The 20079-nt window shown below is 43.7% G+C and overlaps 1 protein-coding gene across 2 annotated transcripts in view; it reads right to left on the reverse strand.

Moving 5' to 3' along the window:
- DOCK5 (dedicator of cytokinesis 5) overlaps positions 1-20079 on the reverse strand; it is a 144827-nt gene that overhangs the window by 87877 nt on the left and 36871 nt on the right. For both annotated transcript variants that reach the window (XM_079954907.1, XM_079954908.1), the window contains exons 2-5: positions 19237-19320; positions 16694-16734; positions 7724-7779; positions 5788-5884 (exon numbers count right to left, since the gene is read on the reverse strand). In XM_079954907.1, coding sequence (XP_079811033.1) covers positions 5788-5884; positions 7724-7779; positions 16694-16734; positions 19237-19320 — 278 coding nt within the window. The remainder of the gene's footprint in view (positions 1-5787; positions 5885-7723; positions 7780-16693; positions 16735-19236; positions 19321-20079) is intronic.

Here is a 20079-nt window from a genome sequence, read left to right on the forward strand (position 1 = left end):
ATACTGGAGACAGGGCCTTTGCAATGGTGGCACCACATCTCAAGTGATGTACATTTGGCCGCATCAGTGCTGGCTTTCAAATGGTCCTTGAAAACTCATTTACTTTGAGCTGTTTTCAGTCGAGATGCTGAGCTTAATTTCCAAGCATTGACCATTTATATTTCTGCTGTTTGTTCTCTCTCAAGTTGCTTATGATAGCTTTATAGCAGTGTACTGCTGGATTGTGAAGTGTTTTAAACGCCTGTATTAAATGATGGAATTACATGGAATGGGATGTTAATAGTTCTGAATTTTATCTTTTGTATATAAGCTGCCTTGGGAGGGTTTTAAGACACCAAAGACACCAAACAAACAAGAACAATCCTAACTGCCTGTTGCTGCTTGCTGGAGAGGGTCAGAATATGACAAAGGTGTCCCTCCGCTGGTGAAGAGGGGGCTACACCACCATTGGCACTGAAAAGCACTGCTGAAAAGCTGGGTGAGTGGGAAGTGTAGCACTCTGGACCAGGGATGGGACAGAAATGGCTATGGACATGCTGAATCCAGATGTGCTTCATTCTCATGATGGGTCTACTCTGGTCCTCTCAGCTACATCTGGCACAGATTATCCCCCTCCCACCCACCCTCACAATTGTTTTCAGTTAGGGAGATGAAAAATTAACCTGCCAGGTAGAAAAACTCATGGAAATCATCCATCCATGTTATTTCAATAAAGGAAAGGAGAAGACAGTGAATTTACTGTTAATGGTTGCAATCAGGGGAAATTTAAAACCCTGGCTTGGAGGCTAAAAAATGAGCCATGGGTTTTGAGCATGCCATCAACTTAAGATACCAGCTACAGCCACCTGGACCCAGGAATCTTCTCAACCATAGCTCAGATTAACGCAGAATGAATTCATTAACAAAGCTGACTTTGCTGGCAAATTTGTCAGTTGGGGTTTGTTTCAGCTTCTCATTTTTCCAACCTTAAATTCAGTTCTCCACATTTGCACATCACACTGTGAACTTTTTTTAAAAAAAACTCCTCACAAAAATTCACCAGCATTTTACTGAAAATTTTCTCCTAATATGCACATTCTTTTTTTAAAAAAAATAATGTTGACTTATTTTTAATGTATGTTTTTCTGGAATTTTTAATGAATGTTTTAGATTGCCCTCTGTAAACCGCTTAGAGCACGGGTGTCAAACACAAGGCCCGCGGGCCGAATCCGGCCTGCCAGACCTCGTCATGTGGCCCGTGTAGCCGCCACCGGCCACCAGCCTTCACATTTTATTCTCGCTTTTTTTTTTTGACACAAGAAAGCCGCCTCTTCAGCGTATGCGCGGCAGCCTACAAGCCAGAGAATGTCTGCTCTCTAGCGGCGCCGGCCGTTCTACACAGGAAACCTCCACTTTACATGCATTCAGGAAACCTCCACTTGTTTTTATATTGAGCGCATGCCATCCTGTGATGTGACAGATCCAACGGCTGCCTGAACCCTTCTCTCCTGTACTGTAAGTCCTACAGATACAACCGGCCCGTTGAGGGTGACCAAACTGCTGATGCGGCCCCTGATGAATTTGAGTTAGACACCCCTGGCTTAGAGCATGGATAGGCAAACTAAGGGCCGGGTTGGGGGCAGATCCAGCCCAATCGCCTTCTAAATCCAGCCCACGCACTGTCCGGGAATCAGTAGAATGTGTCCTTTTATTTAAAATGCATCTCTGGGTTATTTGTGGGGCATAGGAATTCGTTCCCCCCCCCAAATATAGTCTGGCCCCCCACAAGGTCTGAGGTACAGTGGACTGGCCCCCTGCTGAAAAAGTTTGCTGACACCTGGATAAGAGGGGTTTTGTGTTTTTTTTTGTTTATTGAGTAGGCAGCATGCAAATTATGTAAAAAGTTTAACAACAGTTAGACCCTCCTCCCCTACGTGCAACCCCAGTCCAATATGAGTTCCTTGCTGTAGCTTTCAGAAGAAGAAAAATTGCATGGTGAGCTCAAGTTCCCAGATCTCCCATGTAACCTCACATTAGATCTTTAGGAAAGAAATTCATATTTATTTAATTATTTAAAACATTTGTTTGTGTGTTTGTTTGTTTGTTTCATTTATAAACTAGACTTGATCATATTAGACATCAGGGCCCTGTAAAATTTGAAATCAATTCAATAAACCACACAAAGCAAAATAGATGCACCAAAAGGAACTTTTCCCCACTGCACAAGAAGGATGTCTCACCTTGTCTCTCATTGGGGAAATCATGCCTGGTTCTGTAAGGCTTATGCATAATCAAGGTCAAGTGGAAGGACGAAAGAAAGAGACCAGTTTAAGGACCATTTGTCTTTCTAATGAGTGTGTCCCAGAGGAGACATTGTGCAGACTACACTAATTAGTAACTAGGGAAAAACAGACCACTCATGGTTTTAAATACCCACTTCACACACAAAATTTGCTACATTTGCCTTGGCAATGCTTACGAAGGGGTGAACCTGTCAATTTCAGCTTCTCGTTTTTCTAATCTCAAATTCAGATCTCCATGTTTCTGCATCAGTTTGGAAGTCCTCATAAAAATCCATCAGCATCGTTGCGTGAATTTATCCAATATGCACATTTTAGTAAATGACATTGCCAAATACAATGCATTTCTGTATGTTATTTTCATAAGATATCTACTTTTTACATACTTTACCTAGTACATGCATTTCTTTACACATTAATTGGTTGAGGAATTCAAAGAATCATAGTTGGAAGGGACCCCGAGGGTCATCTAGTCCAACCTCCTGCAATTAAAGAATCTTTTTTGCCCAATCTCAAACCAACAACCTTGAGATTATAGTCTCATGTTCTTCTACAGCAGGTCTTGCCCCTACGAAGCAGTTGCTGAGACTGAAGGTCTTCCCATAGCTGCCTACATCCCCTCCTTTCCCAGGTCTTTCCCAAGCAATCTGAGACTGTGTTGGCGTGTCTACCTGTAATGACTCTCCTGCTTCTGGAAGTCCAGGGAGGAGGGAAGCTTTTTGCAGTAAGAGAGGGAGACACCCTTGACTCCTCAGCAACCTGACTCGTCTCTGCTTCTTGACCTCCCTCTTCCTCCTCTGCCTCTGATTCCGGACTTATCTCTGGCACACACTCGTATTTCTCACTAAGCTCTGTTACATCTTCAGCGTCCGACACCTCCTCCTCTTCCTAGTCTTCTCCCTCTTCTCCCTCTCATTGTCATCCCAACACCAATCACCAGACCCTGAGCCTTCTTCCCTTGCGGGTTCCTCAGCTGGTTGCTCCCACCGTTTTCTGCATCCAACCAGAACAAGAGTGTTGGCCTCCAACAACATTTGGGGACCCAAGGTTGCACCACAAGACCCGGAGGGCCACTACCACCATACAAATATATATATACCCTTTGGGTGACCAAAGAGTCCACTGGTGGAAACTTATTCCACAATACTTTGGTTGGTCTTTAAGATGCCACAAAACACTTTGTTATTTCTGAAAGCTCAGCTTCATGGCAGACTTTGTGACCCATCAACTGCCAATCGCTGCAGTGGATTCTAAGAGCCACTGCCCCAAGTGATTTGAAGCAAGTAATATGGGGCACTTTCACTTATCTGTGGTTTACTTCCTTCTTCTTATTCCTGTTGTGGGCAAAACACAAACCAGGAGAGGAAAAAACTAATCCACAATACAGATACTTTTTTCTTTCTTTTCAAATTTCTGGCTAGGATGGCCATTCACGGTTTTTGCAGGGAAGTTTACATTAGACACATTTCAGGGAGCTCTGAATGGGTTCCTGCCAGACAGGATATAAAAATACAAGGTGGTTTCTAAGGTGCCTAATCCTTGCATTTAAAATAATCCCCCATTGAGAAAGCCATTCTGCTGAACAAAAACACTGCCAGGTTGGGCCTCAGAGGGGTAGGAATGTTTGCAGATCTCTAAAATATCTAGAGTCTAGACCATGGGTAGGCAAACTAAGGCCCGGGGGCCGGATCTGGCCCAATCGCTTTCTAAATCCGGCCCGCGGTATGGTCCAGGAATCAGAGTGTTTTTACAAGAGTAGAATGTGTCCTTTTATTTAAAATGCATCTCTGGGTTATTTATGGGAGATAGGAATTCGTTCAATTTTTTTTTTTTTCAAAATACAGTCTGGCCCCCCCACAAGGTCTAAGGGACAGTGGACCGGCCCCCTGCTGAAAAAGTTTGCTGACCCCTGGTCTAGACTCTAGAACAAGATATTATGGTTTTAGGGCAGTGGTTCCCAAATAGAGGTCTGGGAACCCTTGGAGTCCACAGAACAAACACGGGGGGGGGGGGTGGTCTGCAGCCTCATCTCTTGACTCCCATCCCCCACTAAATGTTTGTCATTTTTGCATGGTAATTTCACAAATTGTATGGTCTGTTTTAGTGCTGTGCAATTTTTCAATATATTGGCCAAAATTGGTTTTGAAATCACACCATCGTAACGATTTTGACCAGGCAATATGCAGCAATATATCGCTCCTCGCATGAGGGAAAGCAGGGCAGCCGATTTGAAGGCACCACCGATATTGCAGTATGGTTTCAGCTGATAACGCTGCTGATCTGAGCTGCCTTCCCTCACACTGAGGGAAAACAGGGCAGCCAATTGCGAGGTGCCACCTTCCCCTCATGGCGATGGAGAACAGGGCAGCTGATCCCCCTCATGTCAGGACACCATGCCACTGGCCCTGAGGCAGAGCTTTTCTCAGTCTGCAGGAAACCAGCAGCAGCCACAGAGGACGCGCATCTTCGCTGGCTGCCACCGCTGGCTGCCCCACTGATGGTGGCTAGATGCACCCCACATCCCTCCCCCCTCCCACTCAAACCATGTAGTGGAAGTGACTTCGCTTCCTCCCCTCCCCTCCCCTCCCTCCTATCTCTATAACTGCTTCTTTCCTGATCCCCATGTCTGACACAACACACCCCACCCATGTGATTGTCATGACTGCTCCTTCCCTCATGCCTGATTAGGGGCTGTCATGGGCCAGGAGTCGCCTTCATCTGCTGAGCAGCAGCCTGAAGAAGCAGAAGGCGAAGTGACTCGGCTGGTTGGCTGGCTTCTCCCTCCACTGCCACGGCTGGCAGCACAGGCAGAGGCTAGCCCACATTTTGTTCAAAAAATTCCTTGGCAGAGGTAACTAGCATAAAGTTATCAAAACTTTCAAAAGCAGAGGGTCCATGGTTTGGCTTTAGGAAAACGGGGGTTCTTCAGTAATTAGCTAGTTGGGAACCACTGCTTTAGGGGAATAAAGAAAGAGAAAGGATTGGAGGCTAAAAGTAGCAAATGCAATTGAAAATAGTAAGTCACAAACAGCATATGCCTCTCTGGGTTTTGGGGTTTTTTTTCAAGTCCCTAGAGTGGAGGTGAACAATATACAAATCATGATCCATTGGTGAACTACTGGATAATGGGAAGAGACCCCTGTTCAATGGAAGAGCACAAGTTTTGCATGCAAGTTCAACCCCCAGCATCTCCAGTTAAAAGTCTGCTGCTTTGTCAAATTACCTGGTGTCATTATGACAACTTTAATTGGGCTGGCTTAACTGATCAGGGCGAAAGCAAGCCCACCTGGCTGCACTTGGGACTTCCCAATGGGAAACTCTCTTGTACAGCCAGTCCCAGCAGTGCTCACTTTCAGCTCTCCCTTGTCCCACACCTGATGTCACACGTGGAATGGCCTGGCGGCCAAATTCAGACACCTGCCAGACCTAATTTGGCCCATGAGTCAGGGCTTCCCCACACCTGCCAAAAACCTCCATGCCCAAGAAGGAGAAGAGAATCGCAACTCACCACATACAGCCTGTGCCAGATCACAGCCCATTCCCTCAAAGTGGAAGTGAGTTCCTGGACCAATGGCAGCTCACTAGGAATTACTGTCTCATGTTGTCTGCGGAAGGCGGGTGGGGAAGAAATATTTAAACAATTACCGACAAGGTAATGGCCATTAGATCATTTAACATTCTGTCTATGGAGTCTCTACTGGGGTTGGGAAATCAGAGAAAACCTATTCCCGTGCGTAGCTCACATCCACATCGTACATTTAAAGTGCATTGCTTCCCCAGAGAATCATGGGAACTGTAGTTTTTTAAGGGTGCTGGGCACTGCTGAACTATGGTTCACAGGATTCTTTGGTGGAAGCCATGTGCCTTAAAATGTGGTGTGGATGTGATAAAAGGTTAGGCAAGCAAGCAAGGCACAACATGGAGACAGCTTAAGGAAGCGCTGCAGCAAACCAGAAGAGCAGGTACTTTGCATGCTAAGGGTTGTGGGTTCAATCCTTGGCATCCCCAAGTAGTGATAGGAAAGACTCCTGCCTGAAACCCTAGAGAAGCCCTGCCAGGAAGTGTAGGCAATGGCTGCCTTGGCATGTGACAATACGCCAGTTTCTGGCTTTTTCTGATTTACCACCAACGAGCAACATGGTCATGCATACTGTCCAATTCCTGCTTCACTCTTCTCCTGATATAAGCAGGACAAGCCAGAGACCCAAAATGGTCCACAAGTCAAAATCAAAGCCAAAATTTAAGGTTGACGTGGAATCATGTCTTTCTTGGGGAGAAACAAACCATGAGCCCTGCTTCCAATGTAATGAGATGCCAAGGCTTCCTGGCATGCCAAGTCTGCTTGTGCCAGGAGAAGGAGCAAAGCAGGGGCAACTGGGCAGCATGTATACCAGCATGCTGCTCATTTATGCTGAACCATGGTAAGCTCCAGCAGCAGCCTAGAGACAACTGTGGCTGTCGTGCACCAGGCAGCATTCGATTCAATGAAATTCATTGCATCCTCACGCCATCCAGCCTTGCTGAGAGAAGTTGGTAATGAAATAATAGCCAGCACTTCCCTATTAGAAGTAATACTAAAGAAACTGGTCAGATCCTCTCAAAGGTTCCTCTCCAATAAAAACTGTGAGAGCTGCACAGTATGATATTATCTTATATGATGTTATACACACACACACTTTGTTTTTCCTGTTTTCTATATTCCCCTCCCTATTATCCTAGGAGAATATTTTTACTGCTGTTTTTAATTGGATTTGCAACATTGACAATGTTAAATAGCATTTAATAAAATAAACCAAACCAAACCACGATAAGCCAGAAACCCTGGTTTATTGTTGCATGCAGACGTTGCCAACAAATATTGAGTCGGAATGACCACTGGCTCGACTTGGTATAATACAATTTTCTACATACTCAGTAATGTGGGGTTTTGAGGAAATTTTCCTAAGGCAAGTAGGACAATATGGATTGAAAACTTTTCTGATGCTCTAGGGAGTGATCTAATTTAGCATGTATAATTTAGCATGTTTAGTTTACTTGTCTGTAGTCAACTGAGGGCTCATCCACCCTTCATCATTGTCCCACGATTTTAAGACACGGGTCTGAGGGAAAGTGGCAGGATAAAAGAAAAACTTCACAGACCTCTGCCTGGAAATCATGGGACAAATGGAAGTATTGGATGAGCTCTGCGCTAAAATCTTTGAAACTGCTGCACTTGCTTAGTAATCAATCAATTGGCAATCAATTTACTGTTACTAATGAACTGATGAAATGGAAAATTTTCTGCCCCACATCACTGTCTTTTCATTATGCCTCAAGCCACACAATGTGGCCTCTTTACACAAAAGCCTGCCATCACCACAGGACAGTGTGCTTTCTCCCTGCCATCATTTTAGGAATTGATCATGTTTCTAGATCTCGCAGAAAAAAAAGTCTTGGTGACCTACCCGCCATCTTGCACAGTTGCCTCTTTCAGATGGATATACGTTGATGGAAAGATGCCCTGAGACAAAGGCAAAATAATAGTTTTATCAAACGGGCAAAGAGTTATTCAATCACTGAGTGGCAGAAGAAAAAGCAGTCACCATCACAAACAGGCATAGCAGAGGTTCGGGAACATAAATGTAACAATTCTCTACCATCAAAATAAGTACTCAATTGCACCAACATCTTGGAATTGGTCATATTCTACAAGTAGTAATTAATAATGTGATAAAATGATAAATCAATCTATTATTATTATTAACATTTAAAGTGCCTAGAATCATAGAATCATAGAATCATAGAGTTGGAAGAGACCACAAGGGCCATCGAGTCCAACCCCCTGCCAAGCAGGAAACACCATCAGAGCACTCCTGACATATGGTTGTCAAGCCTCTGCTTAAAGACCTCCAAAGAAGGAGACTCCACCACACTCCTTGGCAGCAAATTCCACTGTCAAACAGCTCTTACTGTCAGGAAGTTCTTCCTAATGTTTAGGTGGAATCTTCTTTCTTGTAGTTTGGAGCCATTGCTCCGTGTCCGCTTCTCTGGAGCAGCAGAAAACAACCTTTCTCCCTCCTGTATGTGACATCCTTTTATATATTTGAACATAGATTTATTAACTGCTGCTCACATTTTAATAACCAAGACAAGGCTTGCCATCCAAAAGACCCAACACAAAAGGGGGGGGGGATGAAGGGAAGGGAAAACAGGCACCCACATACCCTAACCCTATCTACTCCAACCATATCTATTCCAAATTAAATCCCACTGCATTCAGTAGGGTTTACTCCCAGGTAAGTAGGTTTAGGATTGCAGCCTCTGGGTTGTATCCAATGCTAATTCTACTTAGAGAAGACCCAGAAGTTTATGGACATGACTAACTTAGGTTCTTTAACTTCAAGGGGCTATATGCGACTAAACCCTACTTAGAATAGACCCACTGAAATGAAAGAACCTAAGTTAGACATAACTTCAATATGTCTACTGAGAAGGAGTAGCATTGAACACCATCCAATGGGTCTACTCTGAGTAAAACGTACTTGGCTAATACCTGAAGACACTAGTTCTTATTTCCAAGTGAGTGCAAGACTACAAACCTTCATCAATTAATTTTGAAAGCTGAGTTTACTCTTACACTCTAAAAGTACATCCTCTCATATGCATTACTGAACCATGCCTGCAGTGTTAACCTAGAAAGGTCTCCGATTGTCAGGCAGCAGCGTTAACAAGTGGGACCTACAACAGAAAGTAGTGCTCCTTTTCAGTGTTTTAGTTAATCAGTCATGCCCACCTTCACGAGATTCCATCCCATTCCCCCCTCCCCCTATTTTTCATCTCCTACCCAAATATTCAGCACTCTGTGGTCACTGAACATGCTCAGACCCTGATTGGGCTACTTTTGAGGGTTCCCAAATGTTGTTTTTTTTAAAAAAATATTCTAAATATTTTTTCTACTTTAGGAAGCCTTGGAGCACCACTGCCGATACCTCCACCTACTAATTTGTGCCCCTTGAGCAAGGGTGGTGCAACCTAGGCTAAGAAATGGCACTCAGAGCCTGTCAAGAGACTGGCTGGATGCTGAGGAGTGGGCACTGGGAGAAGGGGGTTGGAGACTGGCTTGGAAGAATGGACGAGGGAACTTGGGGAGCCCGTGACAGCTGGGAGATGAGAATCAGAGGCAGGAGAAGTTGCAGGATGGGAGAGTGAAGAGCAGGAGACAGAAGAGATAAAAGAGCAGAAAGTCAGATGTGCCTGCTTGCGCATGGCTTAGAATGGGGAGATACAGAAGGCAAGGTTGGGGGCTGGGCCTCTGTTGCAGCAATTGCATCACTGAGTTTACACCTATGGGAGACATTAGTGTACTTTTGACAATGAAGAGTTGATTCCTCTTTCTGGACATTCCTTGCCTATCAGTACACCCTGAACATTGGAACTAGATGAATGATACAAATAAATGTGCTGGTTTGGAGGGGGGTGGGGGAAAGAAGCACCTTCCCCTCAAAAGTGCTATGGAATTTATGCGCAAACTTCTTCCAGACCTCACTCCTGCGTAGATAATAATACGGGTGTCCCAGAGGGAATAAGTATTTTCCAAAGTGGTTAGAACAGTAATAAACATCTAAGCTGCCCCTCATTCCCCCCTTTCCTTAATTAACTTGGCCTTCAATTTATTTTTATTTTTTTTGCCAGTCTTCTGGTCAATGCAATCACAGATAAAGGAATCTCTCCAGTGACTACATAACATCTCCAGATCGATACTCAATTGCTGAGTTGCGTTTTTTAAAACTTCTTTGGAATGAAGCACTGCTAGATATTTCCCCCCCCCCAAAAAAAAAAAAATTCACCTTCAAACTCAATGGCACCAGAAAATGAGTAATATGTCCATTCCACCACAACAGTATTTTTAAACAGCTTGTTGGGGTGAGGGTGAAGCACCAGACCTGGGACAAAGCTATACATGCAAGAGAATGAATTGACCGAAACATTTCACTTTTTTAAAAGCAAAATGCTTCTCTGTGTTCAAAAACAGCAAAAAATATATACAAGAAGACCTAGAACAGCAAAGGGAGGGGTGAGATCTCAACCTCCTTCTCATCATCACTAGTTTAAAGGTAAAGGTAAAGGTACCCCTGCCCGTACGGGCCAGTCTTGACAGACTCTAGGGTTGTGCGCCCATCTCACTTAAGAGGCCAGGGGCCAGCGCTGTCCGGAGACACTTCCGGGTCACGTGGCCAGCGTGACATCGCTGCTCTGGCCAGAGCCAGAGCCAGAGCCAGAGCCAGAGCCGCACACGGAAACGCCGTTTACCTTCCCGCTGGTAAGTGGTCCCTATTTATCTACTTGCACCCGGAGGTGCTTTCGAACTGCTAGGTTGGCAGGCGCTGGGACTGAGCAACAGGAGCGCACCCCGCTGCAGGGATTCGAACCGCTGACCTTTCGATCGGCAAGCCCTAGGCGCTGAGGCTTTTACCCACAGCGCCACCTGCGTCCCCATCACTAGTTTACAAATTGCTAAAACTGTACAAAAAGGAACATGCATGTATCACAACAAATGCAACTGATCTGTAGAAAACACAACCTGCAAAAAGAGACAATACACATACTTTTGTAAACATTTTTTTTTTAAAAAAATAGAATTATTAAAATAAATAAAGGAGCATGCATCCCTTGGAACCTGAAGGGGCACTGCTCATTTTATTGCTGCAGGATTCCTCCCACCTAGTTCTGTTAACAGCTAGATCCCTTTGTTTATGTCCAAAATTCACAAAAATGTATCCGAGGCTACAGGAGAATTCCTAATTTACAAGGTTTATAAGAAGGGGTTCCAATTTGACTAACTACTGGAGAAAAACACATCTAAGAATCCCACAAGAGTAGCCAACATGGTGCCCTTAAAATGTGCCCATCATGCCTGGCCACTGGCCATGCTGGCTGGCGCTGATGGAAGTTGCTCTACTCTAGCGGTGCATAACTTATGGCCCTCTGCTCCGAACTCCCATGAGCCCCAGACAACATGGCCAATGGTCAGGGATGACAGGAGTTGTAATCCAAAAACATCTAGAAGGCATTTTGGCCAATGTCGTGCAGCAACAGCTGTAGGACAGCCCTGCTGCAACAGGAAATTTCCCCCAAGTGGTAACTCAGTGTGCCACAAAATGGGCTGGCACAATCCTGAGAATTATTAGGAAGGGAATATGAGCACAGGAAGGAATATTATGCCTCTGTAGAAAGTCTGTTCCCTGGGAAAGGTGCTGCATCAGGTTAAGACCACCCACTCGTAAAAGGTCTCGGAATTTCATACACAGATGCTGAGTCAGCTCTTTTGGGGGAGGTTCAGTGGAAACCCACCTCTCTGAAATGCTCCAAAAAGCTGGGCTGAGAAGATGACTCCACTGACTGAGCTGCCACAGATTAAGTTTGCTCTTGATATGCATATTTAAGACAATCCAGCGGAGTTTTGTTTTGAGAATGAAGCTTCAGACTTGGTGAAAAAGGCAGGGAAGGCAGCCAACTTTGCTTCATGATGCCCTGGTTTGGATTCTTACAGCCAAATCCTACACATGTTTAAGTAAAGGTAAAGGGACCCCTGAACACTAGGTCCAGTCATGGCCGACTCTGGGGTTGTGGCGCTCATCTCGCTTTACTGGCTGAGGGAGCCGGCATGCAGCTTCCGGGTCCAGCATGACTAAGCCGCTTCTGGTGAACCAGAGCAGCGCATGGAAACGCCGTTTACCTTCCCGCCAGAGAAATCCCACCAAGTTCGATAAGCTTTACTCCTGAGTAAGCACACGTAGGATTGTAGCCCTTGTCTCTAGATGCTTCTCTCTCTATGTATGTATGTTTGTGTGTTTTAATTATTCTTATTTAAATGTACAGTGCATAGTTTAACAATGAAGCTCACTCCCATAGCAGGCAGCAATGGTCACCAACTTAGATGGCATTAAACAGTTAGACAAGCTCATGAGGACAATGCTATCAATGGCTCTGCAGCAGGAGGAAGGAAGGCTTCCAAATGCCAAGTTGCTGGAGACTACAGGAGTGGAGAGGGCTTTTGTGCTCAGACCCTGCTTGAGTGTTTCCCATAAGTATCTGGTTGACCACTATGCAAACAGGCTGCCGGACTAGATGAGCCATTGGCCTGATCTTATGTTCTTATTTATTGTCATTGCAAGCTGCTCTGAGAGCCACTTATAGATGTAAGAACCACCTACTGGACCAGGCCAAAAATACACCTAGTCCAGTATCCTGTTCTCACAGTGGCCAATTTATTGGAATAATAATAATAATTATTATTATTATTATTATTATTATTATTATTATTATTATTATTATTTATACCCCACCCTTCCTGGTTCAAAAACTGGGCTCAGGGCAGCTAATGACAAATTTAAAACACTTTAAAACACTTAATTATAAAAGCAGCATAAAATAACAGTATAAAAACATGAATAACAATAAAATTCAAAAATCAATTAGATAATCCCCAGGGCTAGCTGGCTGAATTGGTCCTACTTGGGCCAGCGAGGAGGCCAGGGGAGAATTAGCTCTGGGGTCTCAGAGTGGGTAATCTTCATAAAAGGGGAGGGGGAGGGAAGAGAAGGGAAATAAAAGATCAGGCTGAATTCAAATTAAAGGCCAGGCGGAATAGCTCTGTCTTACAGGCCTGACGGAAGGAGGTTAAATCCTGGAGGGCCCTAGTCTCTTAGGACAAAGCATTCCACCAGGTCAGAGCCACCACTGAAAAGGCCCTGGCCCTGGTGGATAGTCTGACCTCTAAACTATGATTATTCATGGACCTTAAGGTCATCTGCGGGGCATACCAGGAGAGGTGGTCCCGTAAATACGAGGGCCTTAAGACACAAAGGGCTTTAAAGGTCAAGACCAACACCTTGAACCTGACCCTATACTCCACCAGGAGCCAGTATTGCTCTTTGTTTTTCCATAAATGTTATGTTAGACAGTATATTGGGGGGGGTGTCACTTGGAGACCTTTGGGTGCAGTGCTCTCTCCAGCTGCAATTACCAGCAATTGGTTTTCAGAGATATGCCACCTTCAGCAGTGGATTGAGAACACAGACACTGTGGCTAGCACAAGCAATCCTCATTTTGCGCAGGGGTTATATTCTGGACCCACACATGCATTAGTGGAGCACTGCTCCGTCCTGTTCTCCCCCTTTTCATGACGTCTTTATGATATTTTGGGGCTACTTCCGGGTTCAGCGCCGTGTGCATGATCGCAAGTCATTCGGATGCGCCTAATCAGTCGTTGTCTGTATATACTGATCAGCTTTGTAAGTCAATGAATTTGTCTAATCCTCTTCTTAGACACTTGTTTGGTAGAAAAGTGGCATGCATGCAAAAAAATAGCTAAATATATGCACAAACTCAGTGCAATTCTCAACAACAGGTTACATTTTAAAGCAGGGAGGGGCAACCTTTTTTCTTTCGAGGGCTACATTCCCTTTGGGATAACCTGTCAGGGGCCACATACCAATGGTGGTGATTTTGTTGTTGTTTAGTCGTTTAGTCGTGTCCGACTCTTCGTGACCCCATGGACCAGAGCACGCCAGGCCCTCCTGTCTTCCACTGCCTCCCGCAGTTTGGTCAGACTCATGTAATGGTGGTGATGGTGGGGAGTAAAGACTAAGGTGGGTGGTACTACTCTCTCTTCCCTTTATTTCACTCCTTTTCTCACTCTTTCCCCATTCCTAGCCACTGCATTAAATTAGCCCAAGGGCCACATGAAACTGGCCAAGGGCCAGAGGCAGCCCTACGGCCACAAGTTACACCTCCCCGCTTTAAAAGAAGAGTTTTCATTTCTTCCACCATTCCTACTTTCTGATACTCTCTGCAATTTACAGCCAGGTGTCAGTTATAAGACCTTTTAAGCATTTGATTTTTCTGGAACTAATTGCTTATCATCCATTAACAGCTCAGACGCCAACAGCATTAGGCACAAACCCCACAGGAAGGAAGCCTTCCCAGACGATAAATGATTTGTGAATTGAAGATCTGAGAAGCACAGAAAGCTTAATCCTACAGCCATGCACTAGTTTTAAGTTTGATGTTTGCCGATAATTTCCATAGAAGAGGCCCAGGGACACTGCATTTCGAGGGGAATGTCAATAAGCAAACAGTTCCAAAGCAGTTGAAGGCATTGATTATCCCACTTTGACACAGTGAACTCACTCCAAGATAGAAAAGCTATCTTGTCAAATGTTGGCCTGCTTTTCATGGAAATTCAAGGGAACCTTTCCAGCCCATACACAGTTTGGATGCAAATATTAGAAAATGGAATTTTAAAGCAGAAAGCTGTCCCACAATAAAAGACTGCTCCTTTTGCAATCTGGCAATTGAAAAACAAAGACCCAGTACAGTACATTGGGTTGTATCTAGTGCTAGTCTTACTCAAAGCAGACCTACTGGAATTAATAGACAGGTCTAACTTAGGTACATTAAATTTCTATTCTGACTCATTTGTTGAGTAGAACCATTGTCAAGAAGCCAAAAAGTTAAGCTGAGCAAGTTTATGAAAGCAAGAAATATGTGTTCATTTGCCAGTTGCAGAAGAGAGGGGTCAATACTCTAGAAAAGACATGGGCAAGTTCCATCATCTCTGAACCATTGAACTTGCTGGCTGGGACTGATGGGAGGTAGAGTCAAACAGCATCTAAAGGGCCAAAGGTACCTGTCATAAATATCACCATGTACCAACCACTGACTGCTAGCGATTAACAGATCAATTTCTTTCCAATCTGTTCTGCCCTGTTTCTTCATTAATCTTCAGGTATCTTTTTTAAAATAAATAAATAAATAAATAAATACATATAAACATTTCTATTTTTAAATACATATGAAAATTTTGTCTTAAGGTAAGCACTTCTAAGCATATTGGGTTGTAGCCAATGTTAAATATACTCAGAACACACCAAATGAAATTAATACATGTGGCTAATGTAGGTCCATTAATTTCAGTGAGTCTACTCTGAGCATAAGCTAGTTGAATACAACCTATTTTATCTTAAAATATGCAAGTCCTTCCCTCCATCATTTTGGTATGATGTTGAGCTGAGAACTTTATTGCAAAATTCGGAGAAGTGCGAAATCTGACAGAAAACTATGTTCCATAGTTACGTTGGGAATTAAGTTGATTCCCTTCCAATGTGAACAGAGCAACATTTTTCTTCATCCCTACTGGCTGCACAGGCTTGGTTTTAACATTTTTCAGCTGCAAAAGCAAACAATACTATCTTACAGGTTATACATTTATCCAACTAGGCCAGCAAGTCTGTGAAAGCCTGATGGTATTTTTTCTTTATCTCCTCATACAGAGTGTGTCATAGACTATAATGAATTATATCTTCAATTACATTTTGCTGGCATACACACAACCACCCATCTACTGAAATTATATCTACCACCAAAATACCCACTGGCACGAACTGAAAATGCAATTATGCAAGAGCTTTCTTGAAGGAGCAGAATTCAAGATCTTGAAATGCTGTTGATGGTTGCGATTCCTTTAAAAAAATGTTGACATGGCTGCATGACATGGATGTTCTGCATGGCAACCACATCTAACTCTTTTTAGTCAAGAAAACTGGGTACCGTGAATAAGTGGAAAGCAGGAACGTGGAAGCAGGGCCCACTCCAGACCAACATAACTTCAATTGGTATGCCCAGACAAACTGCCCAGAGGATTTTCTGTATTCTTGTCCAACTCTTTTTTTGCAGGATCCCAAAAACATGCACGCAGAGCTTAAATGCATACGATCTGTTCAGGAGACCAACTGGACAACCGTAAGATGCGGGTGTGGCCCACTGTGTGATCCCACTACATTGCATCCACCCGAAAAGAGCCTTTGTTTCTAATCAAAGGTTTGGAAGTCGGGGTGGACTCCAAGCAACATATCTGCAGTTTGTTCATCACGAAGTAACAAGGTTTTGCTTTGCTTAATCCAACAATGTGAGATTGTTCCATCACAGACTTAATTTATTCTGCATAATCTGTTTTGCTTCTCTGAGTATTGAAGGCAGCTGAAGAGCTACGTGCGGCTCTGACATTCCACCCACTAACCACTGCAAATTGTGCTTCGCTGCTTCCTGCCTCCTTCCAGATTCCACCCAGTGCCTCCCACAGAATCTGAAGACTACTTCTGAAACAAGTGGGGGCTTTTAAATTAACACTGAAATTGGGCAGCCTAATCCTCACAATGCTCATTTCCTCACCCAGTATCAAATATTCATGTTTTTGCTATATGGCTACAAAACAGAAGAGCCCCCACCACTCAGGAAATATTTATTGACCATTGTCATCAAAGTTTGGAAGATATGAGAGAGAAAGGTGACATAACTTTTACTAAGAGCATTTTCACAACAGATCTGATGCATTTTAATATAAACACATAACTGAATGGGGATAGATGAAGTACCTTTTTGGATTTATTCCGAAGAGTGTATCCTCTGTACCAATCTGCCAAGGAGATGGAGACAAAGAAGAAGAAAGATAGAAAATGTGCTTTTATCATCAGAAATCAAATGTTCAAATATAAATGATCCTTATATATAGTGGTCGTCAAACTCCCCTCCCCCCAGACCACTTGAAAATGGCTGAGGGTCTTGGCACATTACAATGATTTTTCTGCCTGTTTAGGAATTGTAATGTGCTGTGCATGGGCTCTCGTTAGCTTCCTTTACTCTTTCTTGATGCTTGCTTCATTCCCATGTATTGACTCTCAGTTCCTTTCAAATGCCTTGACTAGCTCTCTTCCCCACTTGTGACCATCTCTCGCCATGCCTTCCACTGAGAAAGGCCCAGCCTTCTCCTCCACCACCAGTGTCAGTTCCAGGGACCAGACGCATAAAGCTCATGGACTGCTGGTGGTCTGCAGACCACTCTTTGGGATCCTCTAATGGTACAATTCAATGTATTGTTACTTGCAAGTAAGCCCTGCCATGTTCAGTGGAGCTCATCCCAGGGAATCATGCGCAGGGCTACAGCCTTAAGCAACACAAAGTAGGTTGCAGTCCTGCCTACTCAAAAGTAAGCATCATTGGGGTCAATGGGGCTTACTTCCAAGTAGTTGTATACAGTGGACTTCTCCAACCTGGTGCCCTCCCTTTGATGCTGGACTACAAACAACCAGGGATGATGGGAGTTGTAGTCCAACAACCTGGGCTCCAAGATGGGAAAAGCTGGTGTACAGGACTGAAACCCTAAATGGCACAAGACAGCTGCAATGTTAGACATATCTGCCTCAGAAGCAGGCCCAGCTGAGTTCAGTGAGACCTATTCGCAGGGAAGGATGTTCGCAAGATTACAGGCTAAGGGTTCAATTCACCTGCTGAAGAGGTGAATCAGCAGAGGCTATCAGCGTGGATTTATTAGACATTATTGAAACTCGAATAGATTAGTCAGGGCCTCTTGAAATAAACGAAATCCTCACTGAATTGAACAATGTCATAGGATCACTAGCTTGTCCAAACCAGAACCATCTCACATAAATTATTTTGTTGCTGCTGTTATTTCTAATTACTTTTGTGATTGCTATTATTTTAAATAATAGTTTTTAAGCATTTGTGGAAAACTCTTTTGCTACAGAAAACCTAATAAGGGGTACAATCAATACTGCACATCAATAGGGTCAGGCGAAGTTAGAAATTAATGGAAATAAAATTCAATGACGAAGTCTCTGGGGTACATGTGTGATGTGCATAAATTGAACTAAAATAATATCCACAAAGCTAATATGGCATTACATGTGGTGACCCATAACCAAATGTCAAACCGTATCTGTAGCCTAGAATAGAAAGGAAAAATAAATCTTCTTAAGAATAATTTTTAAAATCTTTTTTGGAGGAAAAAGAAAAGACACATTCAATTTCCCAGAAAAACAGCGATTTATGTTCTCTCCCTCTCTCCCTCTCTCTTCCCCGCTTGCAAGGTCATCTAATGCTTTGGGCCCTTCTGCATTTCAAATCTTCTACAAAAACACTCCTCTTAAATACACCCATCAGCAACATAATCTCTTTTGACACAAAGGCTCTGTCTCCCTATCTCCAGTGTCAAGGTCAACGCAAAGTGAAAAGAAACCAATTGTCTTGCTGAAGTGCTAAGCAAGCAGCTGGTTTTCCTTGCTAGCATTACCAAAGGAGCTTTGTGTCAGGATGTTTCAGTTTACTGCTGCTAATGGTGATGACGGATGTAGAACTAAACCCTTTCCACTGAGCAAGGCGTCACAGGTACAATCCCCAGCAGGGTTTGGAGAGACCTTGGTCTGAAACCGTGGAGAGCGGCTGCCAATCAGTTTGTAGACAATACTGATGCAGGCAATACAATACAATGTTGACCACACGAGCCATGGTGGCCATGCTCCAACTCCACTGTTGGAGGCAGTATCAGTTTCTGAAGATCAGCTGCTGGAAACTGCATGTGAAGAGAGTACTGTTGCAATCAGGTCCTGCTTTCAGATGTCCAATGGGCATCTGGCTGACCACTGTGAGAACATGATCTCAGACTAAATGGGCCATTGGCCTGATCAGCAGGCTCTTCTTATCTTCTTATGATGGATCAATGGCCTGTCTCAGCATAAGCCAGCTTCCTAAATTCCATCCCTGACATCTCAACTAGGGCTGCAAAAGACCGTTTTCTGAAATCCTACAGGACCACTACCAGTCATTCTAGACAACACTGAACGGAGGCACCAACAGACTCTGTATAAGGCCGTTTCCTATGTTCCCATATCTGAACAAACATGGCTGATCCAATATTTTTCAATCTACTTTGGAGCTTACCAAACACATTTTTTGGAACTGACAAAGCAAATCATTTGTATATGCATCAGCCTTTGGGCTTCTTTTTTGCTAGTTTTTAGGGCATTTCCCCAAAGATTTAACTCTTAAATCTGGAATAAACAGAGAAGGGGTATAATCGGGAACCCTCCCATCCTATCCCAGCAATCCAGTGCCTGCTTACCTTCATACATCTCCAGGATGTGAACTGTATCACCAACCTGCAAGGACAGCTCGACATCTTGGACGGCATCATAATTGTAGATGGCTGAGAAAGGGGGGGGGGGGGGACAGAACCAAATAGTTAATAATTGAGATCAGGGCTGGCTTCTGTATCCAACATCCTAAGGCTGTTGCCAGGGGAAGTGCTACAAGCCACTATTTAAAAAATTCTCACCCTGTGGCGCTTCAGGGTATTGTGGAAATTTTTAGAGGGCCACCCCTCAACGTACACTGAAAGTTAGCTATGGCTGTTCCTGGACCATATTTATTTAAAAGGATTTCTTAACTGCTTACTGTAAAAACAACAACACACAGCCTATGCAATATAGAAAAAAAAATATAAAAACAAATGGGTCCCTTCAGATTTGTGTCTTATTGCAGAGGTCTTTCTTATGCAACAATAATAGTGCAGTTATTCTGCTTTAGTCTGTCCTGTGATTTTTCTCTCAATGCTACCACATGATTGCTGTCCAGAGAAACGACAGCACAACAAGAGTGAAATAAACATAAACCAGAATATTTGTGGTATTAAATAAATACAGGACTTTGGAAGGATATTCACTGACTGGGAATGAAGCAGTGGCACGACTCCCAAAAACTTTTATTGGAAGAGGGATTGCATATGACTATCCTGATAGCCATCATGAGCACAAATCATCATGAATGTGCAATAAGAAGCATAATGGGTTGTCTCCAAAGTTAGTTCTACTCAGATGTGGCTGTTACGTCCATTAACTTTATGGGTTTATTCTGAGTAACACTTAGTTTGATACAATCTTCTGAAAACTGAAAAGCAGCATTATAA

This window comes from Podarcis cretensis (assembly GCF_951804945.1).
Source record: "Podarcis cretensis genome assembly, chromosome: 15".
In the NCBI taxonomy this organism is placed as follows: Eukaryota; Metazoa; Chordata; class Lepidosauria; order Squamata; family Lacertidae; genus Podarcis; species Podarcis cretensis.